General features: G+C 43.7%; 1 protein-coding gene across 3 annotated transcripts in view; it reads right to left on the bottom strand.

Annotated features, from left to right (window-relative positions):
• Positions 1-27,851, bottom strand: part of Nbas (neuroblastoma amplified sequence) — a 313,151-nt gene that overhangs the window by 6,382 nt on the left and 278,918 nt on the right. The window contains exons 49-51 of one of the 3 annotated variants that reach the window (XM_013353527.1): positions 12,106-12,245; positions 8,696-8,840; positions 5,212-5,340 (exon numbers count right to left, since the gene is read on the bottom strand). In XM_013353527.1, coding sequence (XP_013208981.1) covers positions 5,212-5,340; positions 8,696-8,840; positions 12,106-12,245 — 414 coding nt within the window. The remainder of the gene's footprint in view (positions 1-5,211; positions 5,341-8,695; positions 8,841-12,105; positions 12,246-27,851) is intronic. The other 2 variants (XM_005366539.3, XM_026788959.1) reach the window with 2 other exon arrangements.

Consider the following 27,851-nt stretch of genomic DNA (forward strand, 5'->3'; position numbering starts at 1 on the left):
GGGAGGCTGGGAGGAGGCGGAAAATTTTTTTTCTTTCTTAATAAAAAAAAAAATTAAGAATAAAAAAAAAAGTATTTGTGTGTAATTTTCTGACTTTTAAAGTATGTTTAATATGGTCTTAAGTTCTCTAGGAATTGACTTTGTCTTTGTATACAGCCTTAGAAAAATCACATATCCTTGCTATTAGCTTAGCCGGTGTAGTATGGGCTTGAAGGAAAAAATAATGTTCTGGGTCTCAGTTTGGCTATGATTATAATAAGCATGAGCCAAGTCTGAAGGGTTGGCTCATTTCCCACGAAACAAATGACCTAGGGTGAGAGGCAGTCCTTTGTGGCAGAGATCATTTCCAGCCCTGGGTCTGTTTCTAAAGGTCTGTGTAGCCTTGCAGGAGCTCTCTCTCAAGTCTCCATGTCCCATCAAAAAGGCACAGGGTCTGAGGCTGACAGTAAAGCAAATTTCCATGTGCCTAGCACAGTGCCTGGTGTGCAGTTCAGCTGAAGCTATAGCAGACAAATGGGAATAAGGAATTTTCTAGAAGCTTCTCTCTTTCATGTGTTCCTGTTGGTGATCAGCTTTGGAGGCTAAATAAAACTCTGTATATCTTGGGAAAGAAATATATAGCTATAGACAGAGTATTACTATCTTCCAACCATTATTTCTTTAGTTCCTTGCTCAACAATACATAATGAGCCTTCTCTGAATTCAAGCCTTTGAATTTACAGATCTCCATCAGCTAAGAGTAATTACAGTAAAGAGGGAAGCTGCACTCCAGCACCGTAATGCATATGGGGCTTCATCTTGGCGACTTTAGAGATCATTACTAACGTTTCACTGTTTACTTAGGGAGCACATTTGCCTCTTCTTCACATAACACTAATACTACGTAAGTTATTAAAAATATTAACCTACAACTGCAGAAAAAGTGTACACAAGTGTGTACTTCAAATGAGAACACTCGCAAGATGATGCCTGTATCCTGTATTTGAACATGACGTTCTGACCTCACCTCCTCGGCAGACTGCGAGTTCTACATCTGGAAGAATGTCTAACATGCTTTGGCTAAGCCATAAGGTTTATCTAAAAACATGGGGAGAGGCCCTTCGAGAACTCCAGCCTGCTTGTGGCTGTGAAGAGCAAAGTGCTAGACTTTGGGCTCCAATTCACTGTTGTTTCTGAATCCCTGTGCCCTAGAGATACGCCATTTAAACAGAGTGATTGAGGATATCTTGGTTTATCTTTACATGTCTTGCAAATGTCCTCACTCTTTACACAACATCGGAGCACATAGTGCTCAGTACGTCTGTCTACAACACAGGTCAACCAGACACTGGTGCGGTTCAAAACTGGCTGCATAGAAGTCAAATGGGTACAAAAATGAGCGAACCAGCTTTCTGGCCCAGGAGGAAGCAGTCAGACTCTGTGATGTGTTCCACAGACTTTATCATCAAGACAGCTGCATTGAACAAACAAACAAACAAACAAACAAAAAACTGATACTAGGGTCAACACCAAAGAATGGCTCTGTAGACACAGAGGAGGTCATGAAGCCCCTCACACGTGTGTCCACTATCATACTACAGCAAAACAGAACCGAAAGTGAGAGACAACACCAACAACAGTCCCGCATGAAAGGGACTCCTACTGGGGAGAAACTTGGAGAAACTGAGGCATTAGAGGGACAAAGAGAGCTGGGATCCTTGGTTTCAGTGGGTTTTACCAACCCATGAAGGCTCTTCTGAGCACTTTTAAGGTTCTCCCTCCAGCTCAGGCACTTGTCACAGCATGGCCTGCCAGGTTGTGCCTTGATGCTGAGATGAAAGGAACACATTGGCTAGACCAGTGAAGTACTGCCATGGGAAGAAGGGCCCTGCTCACTCTGAGTCACTCCCCTGGGCAGGACTAAGGTCCATGTGCACAAGGTAAAGAAAGGGTGCAAGTCTTGCTTAAGGCACTCACAATGGCACAGTGCTAGGGAAGTGGTCTGTCCCCTGTCATGCTTGACCCTAGCCTGGGGGAATAAGAGGCTTACAAAGAAAATCTAGATGGGTGACTCAGTGGCAGCTCTGATCCCATCTTTTTCAGCCCTAGCATTACTACACACTTCAGGACGATTCCACAGTCTCGTTTCTTTGATGGCACCGTACACAACATGTTTTAAAGCAGCATGGCTTAGCCTGACTTTGAATGTTAGGCCTGGCTGTTCACTGGCTGTGTGACTCAGTGTCTCCCCTGTGAAAACAGAGCAGCACATCCCAGAAGCTTTGTGAATAGTGAAGGGTTGTTGAGGAGTTAGGGACTGTTCTTATTGTCATACCTGGCAGCAAGTGGGACTTGAGAGACGCAGGCACTGTGAAAGGAAAGAGGCCCTTGGTAAGGTCAGAAACATGGTTTACTCTTTACACTAGGGGTCTGGGCTATGGCCTGGGGGACAGAAGGACTGGGAAGCACTAGAGGAGGACATAATAAGTGGTAGGAGCCACCAGCCTTCTGGAATAGTAAACACAGATAATCTCAGTTTACAAGAATAGTAAAATACATTTGCTATCTTTGGGGATTTTGACCTAAACAGATAGAACCTAGAAATCAACTTCAAGCATGCCAAGGAACAGCCTTCATGGTGAGCACTGCACTGTGAGCAAGCTCTCAATCTGACCAAGACTGGTGGAGAAGTCACCCAGCAGACTATCACCAAGGGTGATACCAATACCAGCTCAGGAAAGACTGTTTGCTTCCCAGGATAGAAGCTTCTGCCTACTTGAATAAGGTCACATACTGAAGACTAGAGGTGTGCCATTCCAGAAGTGCTTAGAGGGAGAAGTGGGTCCCGCTGTTGAAGGGAAAGCTGCAGCCAGCACCAGCACTTAAGCGTCTTCACTGTAACTGCGAGCACCTATAAAGCTGTCAGCAGCTGATAATGAACAGCAAAATAATACATGCTACCAGCAAACAAGTGCAGGGCTTTCTCCTTTCATAGCTGTGCACTGTGTGGACCAATTGCTGTCAGAGGATCCCTTTGCCAGATGTTATTTTTTTAATGTCAACAGGAACTCTATCAACAACCAATAAGGGGAAAACTAAAGTTATTGATGAACCTTAGCCCTTACTAATGGACAGAACCAAAGAGAAGCAGCAGAGGTTTCTAGTTCCCACTCAGCAGCCAGGGATGATATAAAATCAGCAGGCCAGGGCACACAGTATCGCCTGCTGATGCTCTTTTCTGAGGGATGTATGAGATGACCCTTTCTCAGGGCTGAAGAACAATAACAGACCATGGTAACTGCATATTCGTTTATCCAGATCTCTTGAAATGACAAAATTACAGAGATGAAGAGCAGATAATGACCAAAGTTTCTCCAGCTACAGAGGGCAGAGTGAAGGCCTGTGGCAGAGAGACACCATGGTTCCTGACTGCACTTCTCACAGGAGACCCACCTGCCACAGATTCCACACACAGAGAAGTGGGGAGTTCTAGTGAAAGATGAAAAAAGGCCAATAGGCCATGTCAGCGCTTACAATCTTGGTCGTGATTACTGTAGTTATATCATATTTTACCTTGGGAAAGATGGGTGACAAGGATCGGAGACCTTATTATACATTTCCTACAACTGAATATAAGAGTATGCAGAACATGTAGCATGTCTGAGGATGCCCAGACATGTACATTTTGGTGATGTAAATTTAGGCAAACAGTAGGCTGCCCTAATATACCCGCACCTTAAGGTAGACTCTTATGACCGAATTTCTAAACGCGAGTGTCTCCACATAGCCAGTGAGACAATTTAGATGCGTGGCTTTCAGTCTCAAGCCTGATGGGCACCGCTGGCTGGTCCCAGCTTCGTGGCCCCAAGGAAACTCCCCAAAGCGTACAGAGCAGTTGCGAACTCGGAGTCTTAGCACGATGTGGCACCTCACAAGCTCTGAGGACCTTCTTACGGAGGAGGCCCACTAGTGCCATTTAGTTCTCATTTACTTTCTGATTTTGATAGTTGACGGAGGAGGATGTGATGGAGAATCACGGTCGGACTGTTTTGGTTCAGTCCTATCTTCCTGGGTTTACAAGAAAAAAAAAACAGCCTCAAAAAAACTCATTATAATTCTCAATTTTAGTGAAGATACAAGAAATATTCCCACCAGCAACGAGATGGGAGGCTAGCAAGAGATCAACCCCCAGTACTTCAGTCAGGCAGCCCAAAGGTCCTGCCGGCATCAGTGACAAGGGGCAGCCATTCCAAAGTCTCTGCAGACATTCTTATACTACTTCAAGAATAAAACTGATCAAAAGCAATGGGTCTTCAATGACTGTTGTCAGATCCAGTGTGTGCAACATTTGGGTACTTTGCATTAATAAAACATTTTATCAACGCCATCTTTTCTTCTATTTCTTAGCTGTCTTCTGCAGCCAGCACAGACCTCTGTTCTACAACTTCCTTCTCTCTGCTCCCCAGAAGACATCTTGTTAACAGGGAGACAGCAGGCAGTAAAATGATAGAGTCCACTTGCATCTCTGTGTGTACATGAATGTGCACACAATCTCGTGTGAAACAAGGATGTCTGTAGAGAAGGCTTTGGGGAAGGACCATTTCATGAGAATTTGCTACAACACAGCCCTGAGCTAGTTAACTGAAGACTGCACATCTTAAGAGGAAGAGAGAGATCGCTGCTTTCTTCAGTCATCACAAGACAGCCAGCCTTGTGGGAGGAATCTCCAAAGGTGACTTAAGCACGCTTGTCCTCAAGGTCAAACGCTGCTTCTGCTGAGGCTCAGGTTCCAGAGGACCACAGTTCTGGACGTCAGATGTTGGCAGTGTGTGCTGCTGGGAAATGTTTCTGTCTATGAGCAACTACCACACACAACCCAGGAGATGGAAGCCAGCCTCAAGCAGATCAAATTTTTCCAGACCCAAATCCCAAGCAGCAAGGCACCCGGGCCACTGGTTCATGCTACTGAGATGCTGTTTGCTGTTTCTCTGAAAAGATGTTTGTTACATGTGTCTGTGTTCTCAGCAATCATCTAGAGTCTGGATCATGGGAGAGGCTCAGGAACTGCCTATGAATCCAAGCATACACTGCCTGGATAGAAGAGAGGCACCTGCTATAGTCAAAGAATACTATGTATAAAGCAGCTGGAAATTGATCATGGTTATTGTTAATGAGGATAAATGCACTCATTTGCATTTTAAACAAGAGCAGTAGTAAATCAGCCGGGCATACCTTAGTGACAGCTGAGATCTGCTGCAGGGCCAGGGCCTGTAGACTCTCAACTCCACTCTCCAACAGAAGCTTCAGGGACGGGAGCAGCAGGGACTGGTCCAACAGCAGCACACACAGCTCCTTCACATCCTGAAATCACGGAGGAGGTGAGTTCCACTCAGGGAACAGTGCAACCCTGTGCTGCGTCTTCTGGATGCACCTTCACACGCCTCTTATTGTGTGTATGTGGATACATATGTGTGGTTATGTTTGTGCATATATGTGTGTATGTGTGTATATGTATGTGTTTATGTTTGTGTATTCATTGTGGGTTCATATTTGTATATGTATGTGTGTATATGTGTGTTTATATTTGTTTCTATGTATGTGTCTATATGTGTTGTTATATTTGTACATATATGTATCTATGTATTTGTGCTTATATTGTGTATGCATATGTATGTGTTTTTATGGTTATGTGTATATGGATGTGTATATGTGTGTACGTGTGTGTGTGTGTGTGTGTGTGTGTGTGCGCGCGTGCGTGCATGTATGTGTGACAGAGCTGCTGTCCATGTCATTCACTTCCTGGTAAGCCATGGCCATCTTTCCAGGTCTATCTGTGTATAATATCGCTTTGAGTGGCAGGATACACTCACTATCTATTGCAGCACGGATCTAGTGCTACAATTTATTCTAATTCTCAAAGCCCTGTTTTCCCTATAAATAAAATGGAGCCAACTGTATTTGTTTTGCAGTTTTTGCTGTGTACCTGAGAATTAATATAAACGCACAGCGCTAAGCACACAGCAGAGACTTCATGGCAGCTGCCATCACTAATGAAGCCGACATCCAGTTCTTATCTACTGAGATGGACATCGGCACAGACAATGTTCTAAAAATATTTTCAAAATTCTAATGCTAAAGTAAATGGAATTCTTGATATATTTAAGATATTCCATCATCATGAAAACTACCTGTGGTTCAAAAGAGTGAACAAGTGTAGACCTGGATTTCATTCTTAGCTTTTAATTCTATTTGCTGAACCTGTCCCCAGAGAAAAGAACTCTGAATAAGGTAACAGAAGATAATCCTTTACAACAAAGAGACAGAAAACACACAACTGTTTTGACCGCTGGCTACTTGAAGTGTCCTGACTGTATCTATGATAGAAGAACTGAACACTAGACCAAAGAGAAACAACGGTGTGGCCCATTATACTAAAGCAAGCCTACTTTGGAAAAAGAAGGAAGGGTCACAGCCCTGCATGCGCTACTCCACCAGAGCAGAGCAGAGAACATTCCGAACACAAACCCAGGGCACTCTCAGCATCCCTGCCCAGCATTCCAGGATGGGAGGGCAATGATGATCAACTCTGAATGAGACAGTTTCCAAACTGGTGAGCTGCCTGAAGTTGAGCAGTGAGCTCCAGGGTTTCTGCTTTCATGAACTGTTACCCACTGGGGCGGGCCAGGCTCATCTGGGTGACCTGCTTCCACACAGCAGCCTGCAGCCTCTGGGACCCTAATTCCTGGCAGGCTGCTGACAGACAGCGCGGACTTAGAGCTGTCCATCCAGGAATGCCATGATCTTGTTTAAGTTTCTTATCCCACACGCCCTCAGCTCTTGAGGAGACTTTTATATTGCCACGGATACAGGCTGAGAAGCACCGGCCACAGCTTGCAAAATCACAGGATGCACAACTTTGGAAAAGCAATGATTTTCATTTGCTGGTAATTTTCCACAAGAAAACCATCATGGCTGTACGGAAGCAGGTAGAAGGAGGAGCAGCGTGAAATCACACACACACACACACACACACACACACACACACACACACACACACACGTGCTCTGATAAGTCATGGAGGAGAGAAAAAACTGTAATCATGAGGCTTGTAGGTGATGAGAAACAGGGACAAGGGAAGAGGTGGGGCCACCTCAGGGCCCTGTCACAACTGGGCACACACGTCATTAGCCATGGGCAGAATAAAAGTAACTGAGGAGTGGGTAATCTTAGCACCATGGTGAAGAAAATTATTATGGAGCTCTGAGATTAAGCTGAGCAATTTTGAAATGTAAAATAAATTCAAGACATTTTTATTTTGTAATAATTACGTTCTCTCCCTAGTAACACTTTAACTTTTTATTGAGCATATTTAACAATAAAAATAATGCTTATCATTTACTAATCTCCTGTAATCATGACATGCAAGGAACATTTTTATATGAATGCCCAACATGAGGAAGGAGGCTGAGCTTAAGAAGCACTCAGTGGCAACAGCACTCATTCAGTAGCTACTTTTCTCTCCAGCAAGTTAGACAGAGACTGTCGCAACCTACTCCGAAGCGGCAATTAATCCACTCCCTTCCCACCTCAAGGAGAAGTCTGGATCTATGAGTGGTGGCGTGGTGGTTAGGAGTCCACGAGGAGGTTCAGCCCCGCCTTAGAGCTAGAGACACAGTGGTGGAGACAGAACTGCCAGGCAGTAACTCGAGAGCCTACGCAGACCTTTCTAACCAACATTCAATTCAACAGAACAGCTATGGGTCAGTCTTGACATTTGGTCCTGATTGGTCAGAGCTCCACCTTAGCTCATATGAAGAGGGCCATGGTACACAGCTCCAAACACACACTCCACTACACTGTTTTAGCTGCTGGCACTTTAAGTATTTTATAGAATTCCTCTGTCATTCCAGTGGTTGGAAGAGTTCTTTAAACAAATAAGCCTTTAAAAATTCAACAAAAACACTTTCTCAGTCCCAAATTTGGAAAACAACATTAAATGTTCATTCAAGTAAGAGTGGTTTTCTTGAGTGATCACAACGAGGATTTATAGGCCCAGATTTATAATTTTGCTTTCAAGTTTATGTCTTACCTGGCAGAAACTCAAAACCAATTAATTCATTTAATGCCATTATCCAAATGCTTAAATTTAAGAATATGAGTTGCCCCAACAGTATACTGCTGAGTGGACATAGAGCAGACTACTATAACAGAAAACACCAAAGTTTCCATGGTGCACGTATTACGAATACTCCAATGACACTTAAGTCATTGGGACAAAGGAGGTGGCCGAGTCTCTGCTGTCTCTGCTACAGAGAGAACTGCTGTGACTATCCCATGTTCTTATAATGACTTATAATGACACAATGGCGTATGCAAAGATCAGAGTGCTTGCTCGGTTACAGGGTACAACCGGCCTGGTTCCAACAGACAACACCTGAGTCACGGAGTTCCCTCAGAACGCCACCAGGATGGGCTATAAAGGGTTCCTGAGGGGACTGCACTGGGATATGCCCTGGAACTCAGAGCGCTGGCCAGAAAAAAACACCTTCCAGGCATCCTTGCAGCGCTGCTCTTCCTCATGAGATCTATTACAAATTATTGGCCTTTACTAGAATTGCTTAAGCTAAGTGTTCTAGTACAGCTACAGCTGCCTAGAACAGAGGGTGCTGAGAAGAAAGAGCACATCCCGGGGAAGCCGCTTGCAGCGTCCACTCACCTCCACGGGCAGCATCTGCTTGGTGTTGTAGAGAGAGCGGCAGATCTTCAACACCTCATCCCCTAGCTCCCGCTTGTTCTCTGCTGTGCATCTGGTCAGCATCACAGTCGCCAGTCTCACCCACGGGTTGCTGCCTGTGCTGCTCCTCACAGAGAAATGTGCAAAACATTGGAGGTGATTAAAGCTCTCACAACTGTGATAAATGAAACAATAATAACAACAAAAATTCCTTCCACTTCTGAAATAAGGTGTTTATGGCGGCTCACACCTGGAGAGTACATAATGTACTCCTTTAGTCTATCCTGTGGAGAAGGTGACATGGAGGAGATGTGCAGGCCTCTGTGGCATGAACAAGCAGAGGGCACCCTGGGGCATCAGATGTCCTGAGAGCTCAGGCTCCTAAGACTTTATAGACCCAGTCTCAAATTCTGACCCCATGGTAGTACCGCCAATACTAGAATCTCTATTTATCACTCTATGCTCTGGCGACTAGGACCCAGGAACCTGCAGTTAGCAAGCATTGGCAGGCCCTGGGTAGCTTTAGCAAGACCACAGGAAAGCAGTGAAGGTGCTACGGTGAACAGAGCTGGTGTGACAGTCAGGCATGGTAGGACATGAGGGACTGGGCTCACTAGTTCAAGGCCATTCTGGGCTACACAACCAGACTCTGTCTTAAACAACCACAAACCCAAACTAAACAGTTAGGGTGAAACCGCACTCTTTAGAACACAGTCAGCATGCCATCACTGTCACAGATGATAGAGACCTGGGCCATGTTTCTTTTTCCTTTCTAAAAGCATCAGGCTATAAGACAAACAGAGACGATCTCCTCCTCAGTTTGCTTCAGGAGTCCCTAACAGTTCCACCCTAGGGCTCAGGCGAAGAGTTTCTCCACATGTTCTCTCCTGCTCCTGAATTGCTCCAGGGGAACCATTTTTGGGGAAGCATCCTTCTTCCCATTCCAAGATGTGGAAGGTTTGCTGGTCTAGGGCAGAATTTCTCACTGAGTACCGAAGATCAGTACAGGAGCGAACAGGCCCGAGCAGGTCCCAGGGCCTCATGCTTCTTAACAATGAAATGCAGCCTCAGACAGACAGTGACATGTTCAGAGGAAAGGGGTCACATGGCCAACGGCACAGGATGAGGCGGGTACCCCAAGTATCTCTGAGGACAGAGAGGCGAGAACCCAAGGCTATGGTGGGGCCAGTCCTGGTGAGAACTCCGTCTCCTTCACTCGTTATCTATGAACAAACTGAAGCGACTTAACTTTTGAGACTCAGTTCCTTCATCTACATAACCAGGTAAAACTACCTTTGCATGTTTGTTGTGTGAATGATTGGTAATGTATTTAAACTGCAAGCTCAATACTGCGAGTGCTTAATAAATGGGAATTATTTGTTCCATATGAATTCTCAAGGAGCACTCTAAGCTTTGTTTTAAAAACCAGGGAACAAATTTCCTAGTGAAAATACCAGAACAAAGTGCTGTGTTCACGCTGTACATTAGACATGGCCGTGACGCACTATACGACACTTCTGAAGGAGACACTGGGCTGAGATACAGGGAAAATTTAAATTGCCTTAAAAGTCAAGTAATGATCTCTCTCTCACACACATATAATATATATCTTTTTAGATTTACAATTACGCTTGCGTTCTTCAGTTACCCATGAAAATACAATCCAAAAAACATTAAAAGGAAAATTCCAAAAGCAGTTGCATGATGATGATTCAGGGTATCCATGCTACATAAGGGTTCTTCTTTCCGTCGGTCATTTAGCTGCCCCCTCTGCTAACAGACTGTCAACAGTATCCCGGTGCCTGCACTTAACTAATCCTTACTTATTTGGTGGTAGCCTGCACCAGCAGAAATAGTGACAATGGCAGCTCAGACATGCCAAAGGGAAGCCATAAAGCATCCCCTTTAAGTGAAAATTGGAAAGTTATCAACTGTAAGGAAAAAAACCCTGTATGTTGACATTGCCAAGACCTGTCGTGAAAACAAATCTTCCACCTGTGAAACTGTCAGGAAGGAAAACGAAATTCAACCGTGCTTCTATTGTACACTGAACTGCAAGGTTACAACCACAGGGGACTAAAGAGATGGCCTAGTGGGTGTCAGTGCCTGCCCTGCAAACATAAGGTCCTGAAGTATGAGGTCACATCTGGTACCCACATAAGGCACTTGTCTGCAACCCTTGCTGGAGGTGCTGACATGGCTGCATGTGTCTGCAACACCAGAATTAGGGCCTGGAGAGAGGTGTGTACTGAGAGCCTGGATAAAGTAATTTAGACTTAGTCTATTTCAAGCAATAGGATGGAGAGGGAGAGCAACTTAGCTTCCACTCTGGCCTTCGTATTGGTGTGCATACCTACCTACATGAATATAATACACACAGATACAACACAACACACATCTATTTTTAAACAAAAATTATCCTGTATAAAATTCATTCCTGGTGCTGTAATTTGGTCAAAAGCCCATGCCTGGGGAGGTCACAGAACCCAGAGTATAACTTGCTAATGTTATTTTGTTAAATGACCATCCTGTCAAACTGTCTTCTACACATGTATGTGTGTATTCATTGACCTCAGTTGCCCACAATCTTGGCCAGAGGAGTTTCAATACCATGAAGGCTCAGAGAATACTGTGGAAGAAGTAGGGGAGGGTGGAAGAGCCAGAGAAAGTGAAGAAGGGTGTGAAATGCTGTCTCCAGCAAGATCAAGCCAGCCTAAATCCCAGCATAGGTAGGTAGATCTCCAGGCCCCACCACTTACAGAGGAGCTGGTGACAACCGGGAATGGTTTTCTGTTTGTTTGTTTGTTTTTTCCCTGAGGATGTAGCTACTGGTAGACTACCATGCTGCAGTGGATAGTGCCATATCCATGCACATATGGGCAGCAATATCTGGACTTACTGGGTTATCAAAAAAATAAAAATAAAGATGGATTTGGGAAGGGGATGTGGTAGGATTGAGATGAGACTGAGAGGAAGATGGGGAACAGTCATAATCATATTTCACTGTATACACGTAGGAAATTCTTAAGAAAAAATTAAAAAAATAATAAAAAGAAAAAAATCACTGCCACAGTACATAGTAAGTGCTTAGCTAGGGTGGACAAAAACATTAAATCTGTGCAGAGAGGTACAGGAACATGTATAGGAAAAGCATGGTGGAGAGCAGAGTGTGGTACCCTCCACATTTTCAGAGTGCTTGGAGCATAAGCTCCTCATATAAGGAAGAGTCTGTCTGAAACCTTGATATATGTGTGTGCAAGTACACACAGACACACACAGGCATGCACACCTCCTCTCTCTCCTTTCATTAGCTTCGCTGAAGATATTACATTTTCCAAACTGACATTCAGACAGAGGATGTCAAGTTAGGCTAAACTTATCATAATACTTACACACATTCACTTTTCATAGGCGGCCAAGCTTGCAAGAGTAAAATCAAGTGCTGAAATTCAATCTCACTGTGACTAGATTCTAGGAGTTCTGTGAACAGAGAGTAGCGGTTTTCTTCATTCTCAATGTCAGTTATGTCTACCTGGAAGAAGCAATATACAGTTGAAGCACATGGCAATGCAGAGTTGGTTCACAGAAGGTTGCATGTGACTATATGAGAAAATAACCTTGAAAATTCTGGTCACATATTGAGTGAAAATTAATAGCATCAAAACCCAAACCAGAACAAAACTCTGCTATGGTTCAGATGTGTGCCATCTGAAAGCTTCCCGGTAGAGAGGCTGGTCCTTAGAGGTTGCGGAACAATGGCCTTTGAAAGGGACTATGGGACCTTACTCTTGCCTGACTCCATTACCCAACTACTCCCATCACAAGGTGGCACAGTCAAGAAGGCCATTGCCAGAGATGAACCAGTGCCATCACTGTCTTTTCTCTTCTGTACCTGCAGCGACATAAACCTCTGTTCATTACATACTCAAAATGCCCCAGGCATTTCATTCCAGTAATGAAGAAACACCCTAATACACAAAGCTTCAAAAGTTCAAATACTTACAGTGAGGTCTCAACTTTTCTTACCAAAATAAAGTCAAACAAATAGCCTTCTACACATGAGTCAATGGCATATAACAAGTTAAAATACAAATTGCTTTTACTTTTGAAACTAGTATTTAAGAATACTTAATATCAAATGCATTTAGAATGTTTAAATTGTCTAAAGTTAACTCCCAATATTCATCAGAAAACTGTTTTGCTTCCATGTGCCTAGAAAGTCCTCTAATTTGACCCAAAGATTCTATGCAAGTTCACTTGTCACATGATGCTTTTGCTACAAACCAAACTAAACTAAACACCCAATTTATGCCCATTCTCTTTCTGCACAGCCAACCAAACAGCTTCTCTTCCAATCCGGGCAGTTGTAAACACAGTGCCTGTGTAGAGCCTCTGGGGGAAATGGCGGTCATTTTACACTAAAAAGTGGTTTTGACATAAAAGTAAGTCAGCTTCCCCTTATTAGTTTCTCTTCACTCAGGTTCTCAGCATTTGGGTGGACAGACAATCATAATGGCAAATACATGATGTTATGTGCTCACAGGAATTCAGAAAATCACACCTTGAAAGGATAATGAGAATGTTTTACTTATGCATTTGTTAAATTGTCATACACTAATGCATATTTCCAAAACATTTATTTAATGGCCACGATGGCTCTGATGGATGACACCATCTGAAGAAGTAACACCACAGATTCTGCAATGTTGTAAATGGTCATCTGTACTTTGAAATTATCAGCAATTACTACAGGAAGCCCAGGTCCGGCAGTGACCCACTGGGTCATCCCAAGCCCACCTTCGAGCCCCAGGCCATTCAGATCTGGAAGAATAGCCCCAGAGCACTTCATAGGTTTAGAAATAATTTCACAGTAAAGCAAGCCGATTGACCCTATCACAGCTCCATGACAACCTCACAGAACATAGACATGTGTCAACTGTCCTAGTGCTGGAACTCTCAAGTGACAGAGCCAAAGGCGATCAGAGCTACATGTTCTGGCAAGAGGACGGAACACTAGAAAAGCTCGACATTATTTAAGCAAGGCTTCCAACTGGGAGCAGGCAGTTGTCTCAGGAATAAAGAAACAGGTTGTAAAACCCAAATTCAAGACCTGCAGTTATTACCCAACCTCCTCACCTTCAACCATCTCCAGCCTCAAGGCCTGTTGAGGTTTCCCACTGACAATCACACCCATTCTGCCTCGACTACCTGGACTGCTCCTTGGCCAGGCATTCTTCTTCCAGATACTGGTGGAAGCTTAGAGACCCGTTTTCTCAAAGCGGTGAATATCACCCTTCAGGCGACGGCCCTGCTTACCTGACTGAATGCACACCCATGCCTGCGCATCTTTCTGTTTCATTTTCCTTTTTAGTTCTTAAAAAAATTATGTGTAATAGGCCCTTTTGGCATGAGAGAACTGAGTGGCCAAACTTACAAATAAATGATAATTTATCACTTATAAGACAATTTAGCAGAAGTAATGTTAAATCCTCATAGATTTGTCATAAAGTTTTGGTTGGTTTTGTTACTGGAGCTAGAAGACTTAACAATAAAATGTTGCTAGACAAGGAAGAGAACACTTCTGGAACAGACGACAGCGATTACGCGCCCCAATAGACTTCAGGGAAGCCCCTTGCTCTTGGCCTCGTTTTCCTCACTTGGACAATGGCCTTTTAAAAAAGCCAGAGGTCTCAGGTCATGAGGGTGCAGCTTGATGTCTGCATCAGGGAGAGGGGCTGACCTCTTCGTGCTCCGTAACTTAGAGTTTCCTGAGCAGAGGTTTGTGCTTAAAAGAAAAGCACTGAAGACCCAGCAAACGGTGCACTGCTAACATGCTCAGTAATACCACGATCAAGGAGTCTGTGATTAAATAAAGATAATTAACAACAAGCAGCTTCCATTTTTATTATAAAGCACAGGCTCTATGTGGGTTGTGCTTCTATATGTGATATATATCTCATGAAGAGATTTCTTTTAAAGTTATGTTTTAACATCTAGATTCAATTTCTTTCCAAAAATTGTAAAATCTTATAAAATTTGAAAAGATTTCATCAAAAAAGGAAATATAACTATAAATTAAACTTTCATGTTTTATTAGTTTGAGAATAGTTTCAGTTTATGAATACTTTAATAGTATTTTTGTGTAATCCCCCTCTCACGCCGATACAAGCACAAATGTGAGCTGCTGTACACACGCTCGCCAACCATCTCAGTATCCTAACTCCTCAAGCCAAGTGAGCTCTTCAGTCTGAGGAAAACCATGGGCAAGCATATGCTGCCAAAGACAAGAACAAAACTTCTGTGAGAAACGTGAACTTTAATAAGCTTGTATCTGCCACCTTCCCAACAACGTGTTTCTAATAACACAGATTGACAGTGACATGAATTGGATTCTTTTTTTTATGGTCTTGGTTCTAATCTTTTTATTTTATTTATTTATTTTTTTATTAAAGATTTCCACCTCCTCCCCACCTCCCATTTTGCTCCCCCACTCCTCTTCCCCTCCCTCTTCAGTCCAAAGAACAGTCAGGGTTCCCTGCCCTGTGGGAAGTTCAAGGTTCTCCCCCCTCCATCCAGGTCTAGGAAGGTGAGCATCCAGACAGGCTAGGCTCTCACAAAGCTAGTACATGCAGTAGGATCAAAACCCAGTGCCATTGTCCTTGGCTTCTCATCAGCCCTCATTGTCTGCCATGTTCAGAGAGTCCGGTTTTACTATCCTGAGTGAGGTAACCCAGACCCAAAAAGATGAACATGGGATGTACTCACTCATTATTGGTTTCTAGGCATAAATAAATGACATTGAGCCTATAATTCATGATCCTAGAGAAGCTAAATAAGAAGGTGAACCCAAAGAAAAACAGTTATCCTTCTGGATATTGAAAGTAGACAAGATTGTCGGGCAAAAATTGGGAACTTGGGGGTGGGGGATAAGGGGAAATGGGGAGAGAAAAGTGAGAAGGGGAGGATGGGGAGAGCTTGGGGGAATGGGATGGTTAGGATAAAGAAAGGGTGGATATGAGAGCAGGGAAGTATATATCTTAATTAAGGGGGCCATTTTTAGGGTTGGCAAGAGACTTGACTCTAGAGGGGTTCCCAGGTGTCCAGGGAGATGTCCCAAGCTAGTTTCTTGGGCAGCTGAGGAGAGGGTGCCTGAAATGGCCCTATCCTATAGCCATACTGATGAATATCTTGCATATCACCATAGAACCTTCATCTGGCGAAGGATGGAGATAGAGACAGAGACCCACACTGGAGTACCGGACTGAGCTCCCAAGGTCCAAATGAGGAGCAGAAGGAGGGAGAACATGAGCAAGGAGGTCAGGACCGCAAGGGGTGCACCCATCCACTGAAACAGTGGGGCTGATCTATTGGGAGCTTACCAAGGCCATGTGGACTGGGACTGAAAAAGCATGGCATGACTTGGATTCTTAACACTATATAACACATAAGAATTGCTTTTACATAAAAAATGGCCCAATGTTCAGGAGCTACCTAACTTAGTCAACAGATATTTTCCAAACAGTCAGCATGTTTCATTAACATACATCAGAGTGAAAGGCAGATCAATGAATTCATTTTCTAGTTTTACAAAAAACCATGAAAAAAAAAGCCACTGCCATGACTTGTAGAAGGAGCTGCGGGCTGCTTCCCACCGCCCGGATCCCAGCCGCCTGGCTAGCTCATGCCCGAAATAACAACACACAAATTGTATTCATTTAAACACTGCTTGGCCCATTAGCTCTAGCCTCTTACTGGCTAACTCTCATATCTTGCTTTAACCCATACCTAATAATCTGTAGCACCACGAGGTGGTGGCTTACCGAGAAGATTCTAGTGTACGTCCATGTTGTGTCTGCTCCAGAGAGGAGAGGCATGACGATTGCCTCACTTCCTCCCAGCATTCTGTTCCATCTACTCCACCCACCTAAGGTCTGGCCTATCAAATGAACCAAGGCAGTTTCTTTATTAACCAATGACCTTCCTCCATCAATGACTTCAAATTCTACATGGTAACTAATATTTAGGACAGAAGCACTTGTAGATTTGCTACAGCACTCAAGAATGGCGTCCACATTTATAAGAAGAACTAGTGAAACCTTTGCTTCCTCTCCAGTGCCTAGGCGTCTGTTTGGGTTTTTCTCTTGTACATCAACCTCAACACTGTATTTCATATGCTTGGCACAAAGAGAGAAGCTCTAGTCTGGAAGAAACAAGACTTCACAGAGATTGGATTTTAGAAAGAAGACTTAAAAGATGAAAGAGAAGAAATTAAGATATGGGTAGAGTGAATCCTGCAAACCCAGAAGATTCTTACATTCCTCCTAGATTCTTGCACAACACATGACACATAATTAAATGAGAAGACACTGAATGAAAAGAAAGTACATTTAATACATTATCAGAGGAGAACCAGAGAAATTTTGTTGATCTGGAAGGCTGTGGCATTCAGTTGGTAAAATGACTAATGACATGCACGGACAGACAACAGGCCATTGTTAAAATTACCAGCTAACACCACTCATATGTTTTGAGGAGTCTCCTTCCTGCTGGAATTTGCAATGGTGGAAGTGGAAGTGAACCACGCAGACGGGGACTGTAGAAATCCCTCGTGCTTCTGTAACTGATAGTTTTAGACAGGAAAAGATGCAAAAGCAGTGCATTCCTCTGTGGCTTACAGAGGGGAGGGGTGAGTGTTAAGTGTGAACTTTTACTCACCTATATACTCGGGGTTGAGCCTCTACTCCCAATGGTAAGGCAGAGCCGAAGTATAATAGCTCCCTTGAAATAAGGATTCGGGTTTTAACTATGTCAGCCCTAGCCCCCGGTATATTAAGAGTAAAATCAATGACCTCCCACCCAACAGCTTAGCCCCCAGCACTAGGGTGCAATAAGAGCCCGAGAGTCGGAATTGTGAATTCTAAGATTATTTCCCAGCTGGACTCCCTGGCCCCACAACTGAGTCTGTGCACTGTTGTTCTGCCTACAGACTGCAGCGTGGCTACTAGAAGAGCAGTGGACTGAGCGTAGCTCCCTCCAGCCATGGCCAAAGCTCTAAGGAAATCAAGTTTTCATTGTGTGTATTTTAACTTTTTTTCTTTTAACATAAACAAGTAGCTAAACCCAGAGCCAGGCCCTAATGGTGGGGCTCTAGAAATAAGAGGCAAATCCCTTCTCAAGTCACTGGAAAGATTAAAGGAGAGAAAGCAAGGCTAGCACCACCTCTCCACAGCTCACACTGTTGGTCCCAGGGGCTGTGCCACTTTGCTTTCTCACTGAAATCATCCGCCAGGATGTCGGTTACCTGGGTCATACCAGACTTTGGCTCTGCTCTGCTCAAAGGAGAGATAATGGCTAGGATCCCCACTACACACAAAGGGAGACACGTCAGGCTTCTAAGGAAGTTCCCATGCAAAGTGTCTCTTAGGCTGACCCCATTCCTGGAGTAAACTTCCAGGCGTCTGACTGTATATGAAAACGGATGGGTCATGGCCTGCTCCCTGCATTGTGTTATGTGTTATAGAAACAAGACCCTGGAGTCGATTTTGAAAGACATAGCTTTTGTCTTTCAAAGATAAGAAAGACTCTTCCTGCCAAGCCGGCAGGATAGAGTGTCTAGTGGTTCTGACAGAAGACAAGAGACGGTTGGGCCAGAAACAAAGACCTTTTATACTCACAGGAAAAGTGGCAGTCAGGGCACCAGCATTTTCTCTGTCAGTTCCCCAAGTCCTTAGGCTCAGAAGCAGTACTTAGAAAGTGACACACATGCGGTACAGGTTGTGAAGAGCCCCACACTCAAAGACTATGAGCCTGCTGTACTGAACGGCACGTGTATGTGACCTGCTCATAGGAGACAGTACCTTCCCAGGCCATGTCTATAAAATGCCAATGAAAAGAATCTTGAAGCAATTTTTAGTCAGTTCCTCTGCGCACGAGCCTCGCTGAAGTGCGCGAGATCTGTAGAAAATTACTTTCCAGAAGCCTTTTGAAATTCCTATAATTATTATGTTGGGAAAGAGTCCAAAATTATCTTTTAATGTCTTTAACTCTTCCCTGATGCATCTGTATACTTATGAGTGCAGGTGTGTATGAGTGTGGAGGCCCAAAGTTGACGCAGAGAATCCTTCTCTATCACTTTTCCGCCTTATTCTTCGTGTTAGAGTCCCCGAGACAAACCCGGAGCTTGCCCATAGGGCTAGTCTGGCGAGTTTGCTTTGGGGATACCATTTTTATCTTGCACGGCTGGAACTGCAGGTTGATGGGGTTCTCTTGCTTGGATAGCAAGTTCTTTAACTGCTGAGCTGCCTCCTCGGCACAGCCAGGACTATCTTACTGCTGTCCAACTCTAGTAAAGAACATAAAACGCAGGTTCTTAGACAGAGCTTTCCAGATCTAAGTGCTAATGAACTTGGGAAGAGCATATTTACTCTGACATTTGAGGTAAAGACGACACACTTAAATTTGAAAAGCTATGTCTCTGTATTTAGAGTCATGAGCCCACTTATGCTCACATATGTCAACACAGGCTCTTTTAGCTCTTGTCAGTCCAGTTACATATTCCCTTTAGTGAGTCCAGTCTTTTTCCTTGGGTATCTAGAAATTAGAAAACCTTAAGAAAATAATGGCAGTTTTTCAAAACCTGTTTGTCCCTATCCTGGTTGAGAACAGTGCTAAGATGCCATCAGCAAACTACTTACTTCCAGTTATGATGATGCTTCAGATTTTCAGTGAAAAATTGTTAGTTATGATCAAATCGAGTAGTCAGCACAGAAAATTGAACATCATATGATCAATGTACACTTTGTGTTTGTATATATGTGTGTGTGTGAGTACAAATGTTACAATTCGATAACTTTCTAGCAGACAGCTTTGTTCCTATATATTTTCAGAATATATTTAGAAATATTAGTTGAAGAGTCAGGAAAATTAAATAATTTTAAGCTGAAAAAAATCACCATTTCATAAAATTGACAAAGCAAAAATGAAGGAAGGATTTTCCTGAGCCCATAAAAGTTTAATTATGTGGGTATTATACAGGCTTCCAGAAGTGTGAGGACAGATGGTTAGTACGAGCATTTTGAGAATTTCTCTCTCTAAAATACCTGAAATCAAGGCTCCTGGCTCAATCAGGATGGGGATCTAGGCAGTAATGACAACCTCCAGCTTCCATGATGTGGAATAGTCCAAACAAAAGCTCCCTTGAGTGCACTCTAAGTTACTGATGCAGCCTCTAACTTAACACAGAGGTCACAGATGAGCTAGTCCAACCCCTGCCTCAGCCTTCCTTTCCAGTGCTACAATTACAGGCCAGCTACACACCTACCTGGCATTTCCACAAGTTCTGAAGATCTGAACTCTGGCCCTTATGCTTAGGGGACAAGTATTTAACCCACTACGCTGTTCCCCCGATGTAACTGACCAGCACACGCTCGGTGTACCATTCCCTCCATCCTAGTCCCAGAAGTATCTGAGAAAACTGGCAGTATTTCACAAGCACCTGCATATTTAGTGAGTATTTGCTACTGACACTAACTAAATGTTATAAAACTGAAAAGGGCAAAACACAGATGTGACTCAAACATGAGAGTACTGTTTTGGTTTCTAAGTATTGCTGCTTTTTTCCATGTTGAATTAGGGGACTTTCGGCCTTTCCTGTAAGTCAGTTTGTCAAGTTTGTCAAGCTGCTTATCAGACAGACTCTTTGTCCTTGAAGGAGAAGGACTAACATACTGTTCTCAGCCGAAGCCATTTTTTACCTTAAACTTTCTAGTACTTCTGGACATGAACCCAGACACCTTCAGCTGGGCAGTGCACCTGATTATTTCTCTTCCTCCAGGCACTGAGAGCAGCTCACTGTTGCTGCAGGCACAAATACACAAGAGCTACCACAGAACATCCAAGTACTCTATGGGTAGAACTGCTACAAACCTTTGTACCTTCGGTAAGAGTGATACTGAGCTGTGACTCCTAACAAATACCAGGATGATTAATGTAAAGAGGCAAAATAATTATGTGATTCTGTTCACAAACTTGATGATGTCATACTGTGACACTCATACAAAGAGCTTCAAATACAAACAAAAAATTTGTAGGCACAGTAGAAAAACAGAAGCACAAAAGGTTAACAGGGCTGAGCTCTAGGCAAAACCAGACCTGTGATGGTCCATGGGGGAGTGTGGCCTCCTGTGTGCACAGGGCCTCACCAGTTTCTGTGGAAATGGAATGTTGAGAAGATTGTAAAATCCCCATCCCATCACCAAGTGTTGACTAGAGTCTCCCCCACTGATCTAAGTGACATATTTCAGTGTTGAGACACACAGCTTTCTTAACCAGTCTTAGCCTCCTTCCCCATGTGAGGAGCGGGACAGCAAGAACACCTGTGCCTGAGAACTATATGCTAAAACGTGTTGTGTGCACTGATGTCCAGTGCATGGGAGGCTCTCAAAAGCATGGAAACAAGTTAGGGCTTCTATGGATTTTTCAGTTCAGGAAGAATATCAGACAGTAAGTGCTCCAGAAATGATGGGCATGCTAGAGAAGAAGAAGACTTGAAGAGAAATCTCAAAGACCAGCTCTGGAAGATTTAAGCAAAAACAAATAATTTTGATGGATTAGAACCATGGAACAAAACAAAAACACTTATGACCACACTGAAATAAAGAAGCAAGTAAAAAAATATATTTAGGTGGACAAGTGATGGAAGAAAATCCAATCATAGTAATATTACTCTCATGCAATAATCACCAATTCATGCTAAAATAAGTACACGAAAGAACTATGAGAGAACATAATAATTATAATAATAACCTCAAAGTATCTAATAAACTACCTAATAATCATAAAAAAGTACTCCCTCATAGTACTGCAAGTTGATCCTATTAGTCATGAAACAAGTTCTGATATAACGCACCAAGAAAGACACATCACTTCTGTGGTCTGGTCTCCTATTAAAAACACAAAACCTGTCACGACAATGTCAAATTAAATGACATTTTACAAAATAATTTCTCACTGCTTTTTACAAGTAACAAGATCATAAAAGACCAAACACATAAACAGACTAAAAAGTTGTTACAGATTTAAGGAGATAGGACAAGCGCAGTGTGTGACTGGGTGGATGTGGTTCAGAAAGGGGACTAGAGAGGTTACTGACAGCAGAGGAGCTGGGTATCGGTCAGGAAGCGGGACTAAACTCGTGTGGCTATGATTGAGCCATTACTATTTGCAGAATTGAACTGAAAAATACACAGAAATTTATATACAAATTTACACACCTTTTGGTAAGTCTGACATCACTTCAAAATAAAAGTACAAACCTCACCTGCTCTGCTTTCTTCTCAATGCCCAACAGTCAAACACTCTTATTTTTTCTTTCCCTTTAGTTCTCTGCAGCCCACATGAGCACAGAAGACAAGTATCTTTGTACAGCATGGCCAGTGTGAGGAGTACACAGTAAAATCATGCAATTAGAAAGCTTCTGCACAGAAAGGAAATAGCAGAGTGAACAGTATAACAGGAAGGAGTCTTGGCTAGCTGCTCATCTGACATCCGACTAAATCTGCAACCAAGAAACTTAAACTCGCTAAATCCAACCACAAACTGGAAAAAAATGAATTAAACAGACAGTTCTTAAAAGAGAAAACGCAAATTACCAATAGATATATAGAAAATGTCCAACATCCTTACTCACCAGGGAAAAACAAATAAAAGCCACACTGAGATTCCTACTCTACCCTGGTCAGAATGGCTCAAATAGTGAGAATCAATGCTAGTAAGGATGCAGGGCAAAATAAACCATTAGGCACTAGTGGTAGGAATGCAAATAGGCCAGACACCAAGGAAGTCAGCATAGAGATCTTTATAAAACTAGACACAGGGCTACCTTATGATTCGGCTACACCTCTCCTAGGCAAAAGAGCTGAGATATTCTACATCAGCGCCCAGCAGAGGGATCTGCATATCACAGTGATCGAGGGATGGGATTAGCTTACATGCCCATCGAGACGAGTAGATAATATAAATGTGATGCACACACAATGGAGGTCTATGAAGCCATAAAGAAGAATGGAACTATATCACCAATGAGAAAACGAATAGAAATAGAGATCTATAGGTTAAGCAGAATACACCAGGCCCAGAAAGGCAAACAGTGTGCCTTGTTTCTCATATGTAGACCCAGAATTTCAAATCTACACAAGACATGCGGGCAGACAGAAGACTGCTGGAGGGAGGGGCCAGTGAGAATAGGGAGAAGGACAAGGGGCTGCGGGAGAGTAAGATCAATCCTCACACTGCTGTGGGCAGTGTCCTAATGAAACTCTCACTAGGGACAACGAACACACAGTAATGACATTTTAAAAGTCACTGGATATGGTTATCCACTACACAGACAACTGACCTCACCTGACTCCGAGAAGAGAGAAGGGAAGCCGAGAATCACATCTGGGGACATTTGGTAAATTCAAGTCTATTCCTGGGAAGTGACCATTACTAGGGCACATTAAGCCTACAAAGACATTGTTTTCGTGGAGACCAACTGAGCCTCCCTGCATCACTGCTGCTCCAGCATGCTACAGAACTGACGGCTAGATTAAAGCATACTGATAACTTGCTGAACTGAGGGCCTAGATTCTCCTCCTGCACTGTCCAGCAAGTTAAGTAGCCCACGTCCCTTCTACTCACAGGCAAAATTAGGAGCAACAGTAACTGCCTCCTCCTCTGCCCACATGTGAGCATGGTATCCGGCTCTCTTCTCCACCCATGTCCATCTCCACTGCAAGAGCAAAGTTCAGCAACCAGAGCACTGCCTCAGTCCTCCCCATCATGGTCAGCTCATTTCCCCAAACAGCAATCTGCTCATACGCCACCACGCCATCATGTTCCCACATGCCCTGATCAGAACACACGTGGCTCCTGAAAGCCTGCCCAGCCCATGTCACCTGAAGCCAATGGCGTCTCGCTATTTTCACACAATTGTCTGGTTCTGATGAACTAATCAGAGAAGTGGTCTTGCTGCCTTGACATATGCTACACGTGATCCCTGAGGCTTGTGTTACAGGTCAACACTTACCTTGGTGTCTGCACACTTTACTGACTGCTGGCAGGAAGAAGTCCCCACCCAACAACGACCATTACCTTGTTTGAAGTGAGAACATTACAATTTTTATGCCATTTTATCTTCACAATGATTATGCTATTCCCACTTATAGATGAGAGAATTACTAAGTTTCTCCAGCTCACAGCTAGTGGGTAGTGAAACTGGGGTTTGAATTCAGGACTCTGTATGTGAAAACTCATGGGCTCCAGAAGCAAGTATCTTACTTATTTCCACACCCACAGCACTTACAGTTCATAGGATATACTACTGGCCTGAAGAATGTCTGATAAATATTTCCATAGTGCTTTATCACAACAATCATTAGTGAGCAGGCACAGAGTTTCCCAACATTCCATTTGAACAGTAGTTAACACATACAGCATGTTGGAAGACTTTGTGAAATGACAAAGAAATGCTTTCTGTTATCCTTCAAACTCCTGATTTCTCATGTCTAACAAAACCCAATACATGGGAGCAGAAAAGGCTTCTGGAACATACTGCATGTCGTGTAACAGGACTGGGCGCTGAGTACATGAATGATGACTCAGTGCTAGTGCTGAGTACATGCATGTCTCCAACAAATGGAGATTTGCAGCACATAGCCAAGAACACAGCCTCTGGGACTACAGAGAACCGAGGTAAATTTCCTGCCTCAGCCCTCACAAGCCAGTCACACAATATCACCTAAATTAGGGAGGATGCTAACCACTCCCTATGACAGTTCTAATGCACACACAGATCAAACTCACAGTCTCCTGCTCTGCCCCAAATAACTCCCGCAGCACTGAGAGGGAGGATCTCTTGAGAAAGGGAACCAAAGGGGTCACACTGGGAGATTCTATAGATCTACAAGCGGTTAACATGGCTGCTCTCTTGACTTTAATCATCGTGGGGAAAAGAGATCAAAATTCTCTTTGGGAATGTTAGCTCTCCTGCTCATGTCTAGAAAATGATGCTTGCTGCCATTTGAAAGCAGCAAGCTAGTCAGAAGTCATCATGAGGACAGCGTGGCAAACTAAATCCCATCAACCCAGATGTAGCAGGTCACTCTTAAAGGACATCTTCCCATCACCCCAGGTAAATCATTTGCCTCCAGATAACGGGTAGGCGGTAAAGGCAAGAACAGCATTCTGAAAGCTGGAGCTCTGTCTTGCCATTTGAAGCATGACCTTGGTCAGGTTCTTAAAGACTTAATATTCATTTATTCAACAAATATTTACAGAGTATCTTTCAGATTCCTACCCTCAAAGAATTTATATTCTAATGGAAGAAGAAAGATATGATATAACAAACAGGCAGAGAGTTGGGGAGGAAGTTTTCAGATAGTGGCAAATGACAAGAATGAAGACGGCAAGGAAACAGATTGTACTGAACTGCGGAGTCACTTCCCAAAGGTCACACTTGAGACAAGCAAAACTCCAGCAACTTCTCAGTTTTGGACACCCATATATTTTCCTACAAAACAGCTGAGCAGGGAGGTAACGAAAGCCTCTCATAGCTCCAGGACAGCAGGACATCACGGCTGTTGGAGATACATTATCTCTGGGAACAACGCGCACAGCTCCGCACCTGTACTAGGTTAATCGGATCAAATGTGGACTCTTAGCTTTGAAGGCATTTACTGCAAAAGTAAATTATTTTCAGCAAACTCCATATGGTTTTGCATACTGAATTTCTTTAGGTCTACCTGAGAAGAGAAGTTTATATTTTACTAATATTTGCCCAATGAAGGTCAGCTGGGCCCTCACAGGAGTGTTAGCATGGATTCGCTTTTTCAGACCAGGCAGTCATGTGACTTCATAACATGAGTGTTATCTTAAACTAAATCTTTCCAGCAATATCATACACCGCAAAATCCAGATGTATCGAAAAGTAAAAAGACAAAACTTAACTCCATGTCCCCCTTTATATAAAAATACGGGAAAAGCTGAGGTGCTGAGGTATGGAAGCTTTCAAAGGAAACATCAGTATTTTGACCCACATTTTTCATGCACCAGTTAACTAGAAAATTACAAAAGCTGAAAACCTCTGATAAACTGTACCAAGAGATTAATATAATACGCCCTCCCCTCCTCCTTCCCACTCATACCATGCAGAGCTGCGTTTCTGGGAAGGAAATTAAAGCCTCTCAAACTGCTGAAAACTTAGGGTCTCTGAATTTTTAATTCCATTAACTAACCATTAGAAAACTAGAAATTGCTATCTCTCTGTGAAGCAGTGAGGGCAGGCGTCACAGCCATGTTGGATCTTGCAGACACTGGTGGTTTCCCAGCAACACAATGGTTTGTGGGGCCACTACTTTGGGCACTTTGAGGATAATTAAATATTAAGCCCCTCTTTGATGTATGCAAAGTCTGCTTAAGTGTGGGAACTGCAGCCCCGAGTTGATATCCCTGCCCCCATTTAAGGTGCTTATCTGCAAGGAAAACATAATAAATTCCCTCTGCTCCTGGAGCGGGGAAGGAAGGAATTTTGAGTGCATGGTGACTGGTCCTTTATCCCTGCCAGGGTCGGGCTATAGTCCCTTCGCAGCCCCCTCCTCATTTGGTGCCATGGTATAAAAGCCAGCCCAGCAAGAGAATAAAGGGAATAGCTATTCCACCTCAACCTCGTGCTCTGTGTATTCATTCAACCTGGACACCCCCCACCGAGACTCTTGGTTCCAGCCCGCGCTGGCGTGGCACCTAAGAGGATTACCCGCATGGCGAACGTGGCACCCACATTTTGTTCTGGTAATTGAACACTGTGTTATCGTTATCTATTCTCATCTCCAGTCTGTAGAGTGGGTCCATCAGCAAGGGAACTGTAAAGGCTCCTGAAGGAGAAAGAGGCCAAGGCGAAACAGGAAACACTGTTCTCCAGGTACCTGGGATGCAGGGATGGCAAGAACAGAATGACTGAGTAGGTAAATGAACCACTGTATACCTTAGTTCAAGGTTCTACTTTGCACACAAAGTGTGAAGGTCTCCTCCCCAGGGTGACAGACCTAGTGGAAGAAGGCTGACGAAGACATGCACTGCCCACAAGTGCCCAATCTTCCCAGACTTCTAGAGAAAGATAACATGGTCTCTGAAAACTGGCAATTGAAGAGATGATTTAAACTACAGACACAGTTAAAACAACATTCCAGATGCAGATCATGTTTCATTCTGAAACTGCTGCTTCCTTTCCCAAAGACCAAGAAGGCTCTTCATCTAGAAGGGAAAATTCCTCATCCAATTCCCTTGTCCTCTGAAAAGGCCAGGCAGACACAGAGGAGATGCAGTTACCACACTGTTCCTCAGAGAATACCCAGGATAAAAGCCGAGCAACGCCAGCATGGGGTGTGCTCATTTCCACTACCAAATATTTAAGGAACCTGACCATTACCTGCCAGAAGCAGGAAAGCTGCTCTTATCTGAGAGGAAAGTAGACACAGGGAGAAGATAAAAATGTAAATGAGACACAGGATAACTTTCACTAGTCACTCTGAGACTTCCAGAGGGCCAGAACATTTGGTCCTTCACAGAGCAAATACTCCTGAAATGAAGTTCATGGACCTCAAGGATGACAGCAAACAGGCTATAGCCACAGCAACAGAGTAGAAATAGTGAATGAGAATCTGAGGAAGAGCCCCCTGGAGAGGCGAAGGGTTTTTTCAGTCATTGTCCATCAAGGGAAGCCAAGGCGGGAGCTTCAAGCAGAGATCACAGAGGACCAGATTACTAACATGCTTTCCAGCTCACCCTCGTATGGAGCACAGATCTGCCTACCTAGGGACAGTGCTGCCCACAGTGGGCTCTGGCCTCCTTGCCAATCCCTTAACTGAGCTCCCTCAGATGATTTTAGGTTGTGTCCAATTGAAGATAAAGCTAGCTAGGACCTGTATCTTCCAGAGTTTCTATGATACAGGGAGACAAACTTTAAAAAGGAAGAAAGAGGGCTGGAGAGATGGCTCAGAGGTTAAGAGTACTGGCTGCTCTTCCAGAGGTCCTGAGTTCAATTCCCAGCAACCACATGGTGGCTCACAGCCATCTGTAATGAGGTCTGGTGCCCTGTTCTGGC

The sequence above is a fragment of the Microtus ochrogaster genome, unplaced genomic scaffold, assembly GCF_000317375.1.
Source record: "Microtus ochrogaster isolate Prairie Vole_2 unplaced genomic scaffold, MicOch1.0 UNK10, whole genome shotgun sequence".
Lineage (NCBI taxonomy): Eukaryota > Metazoa > Chordata > Mammalia > Rodentia > Cricetidae > Microtus > Microtus ochrogaster.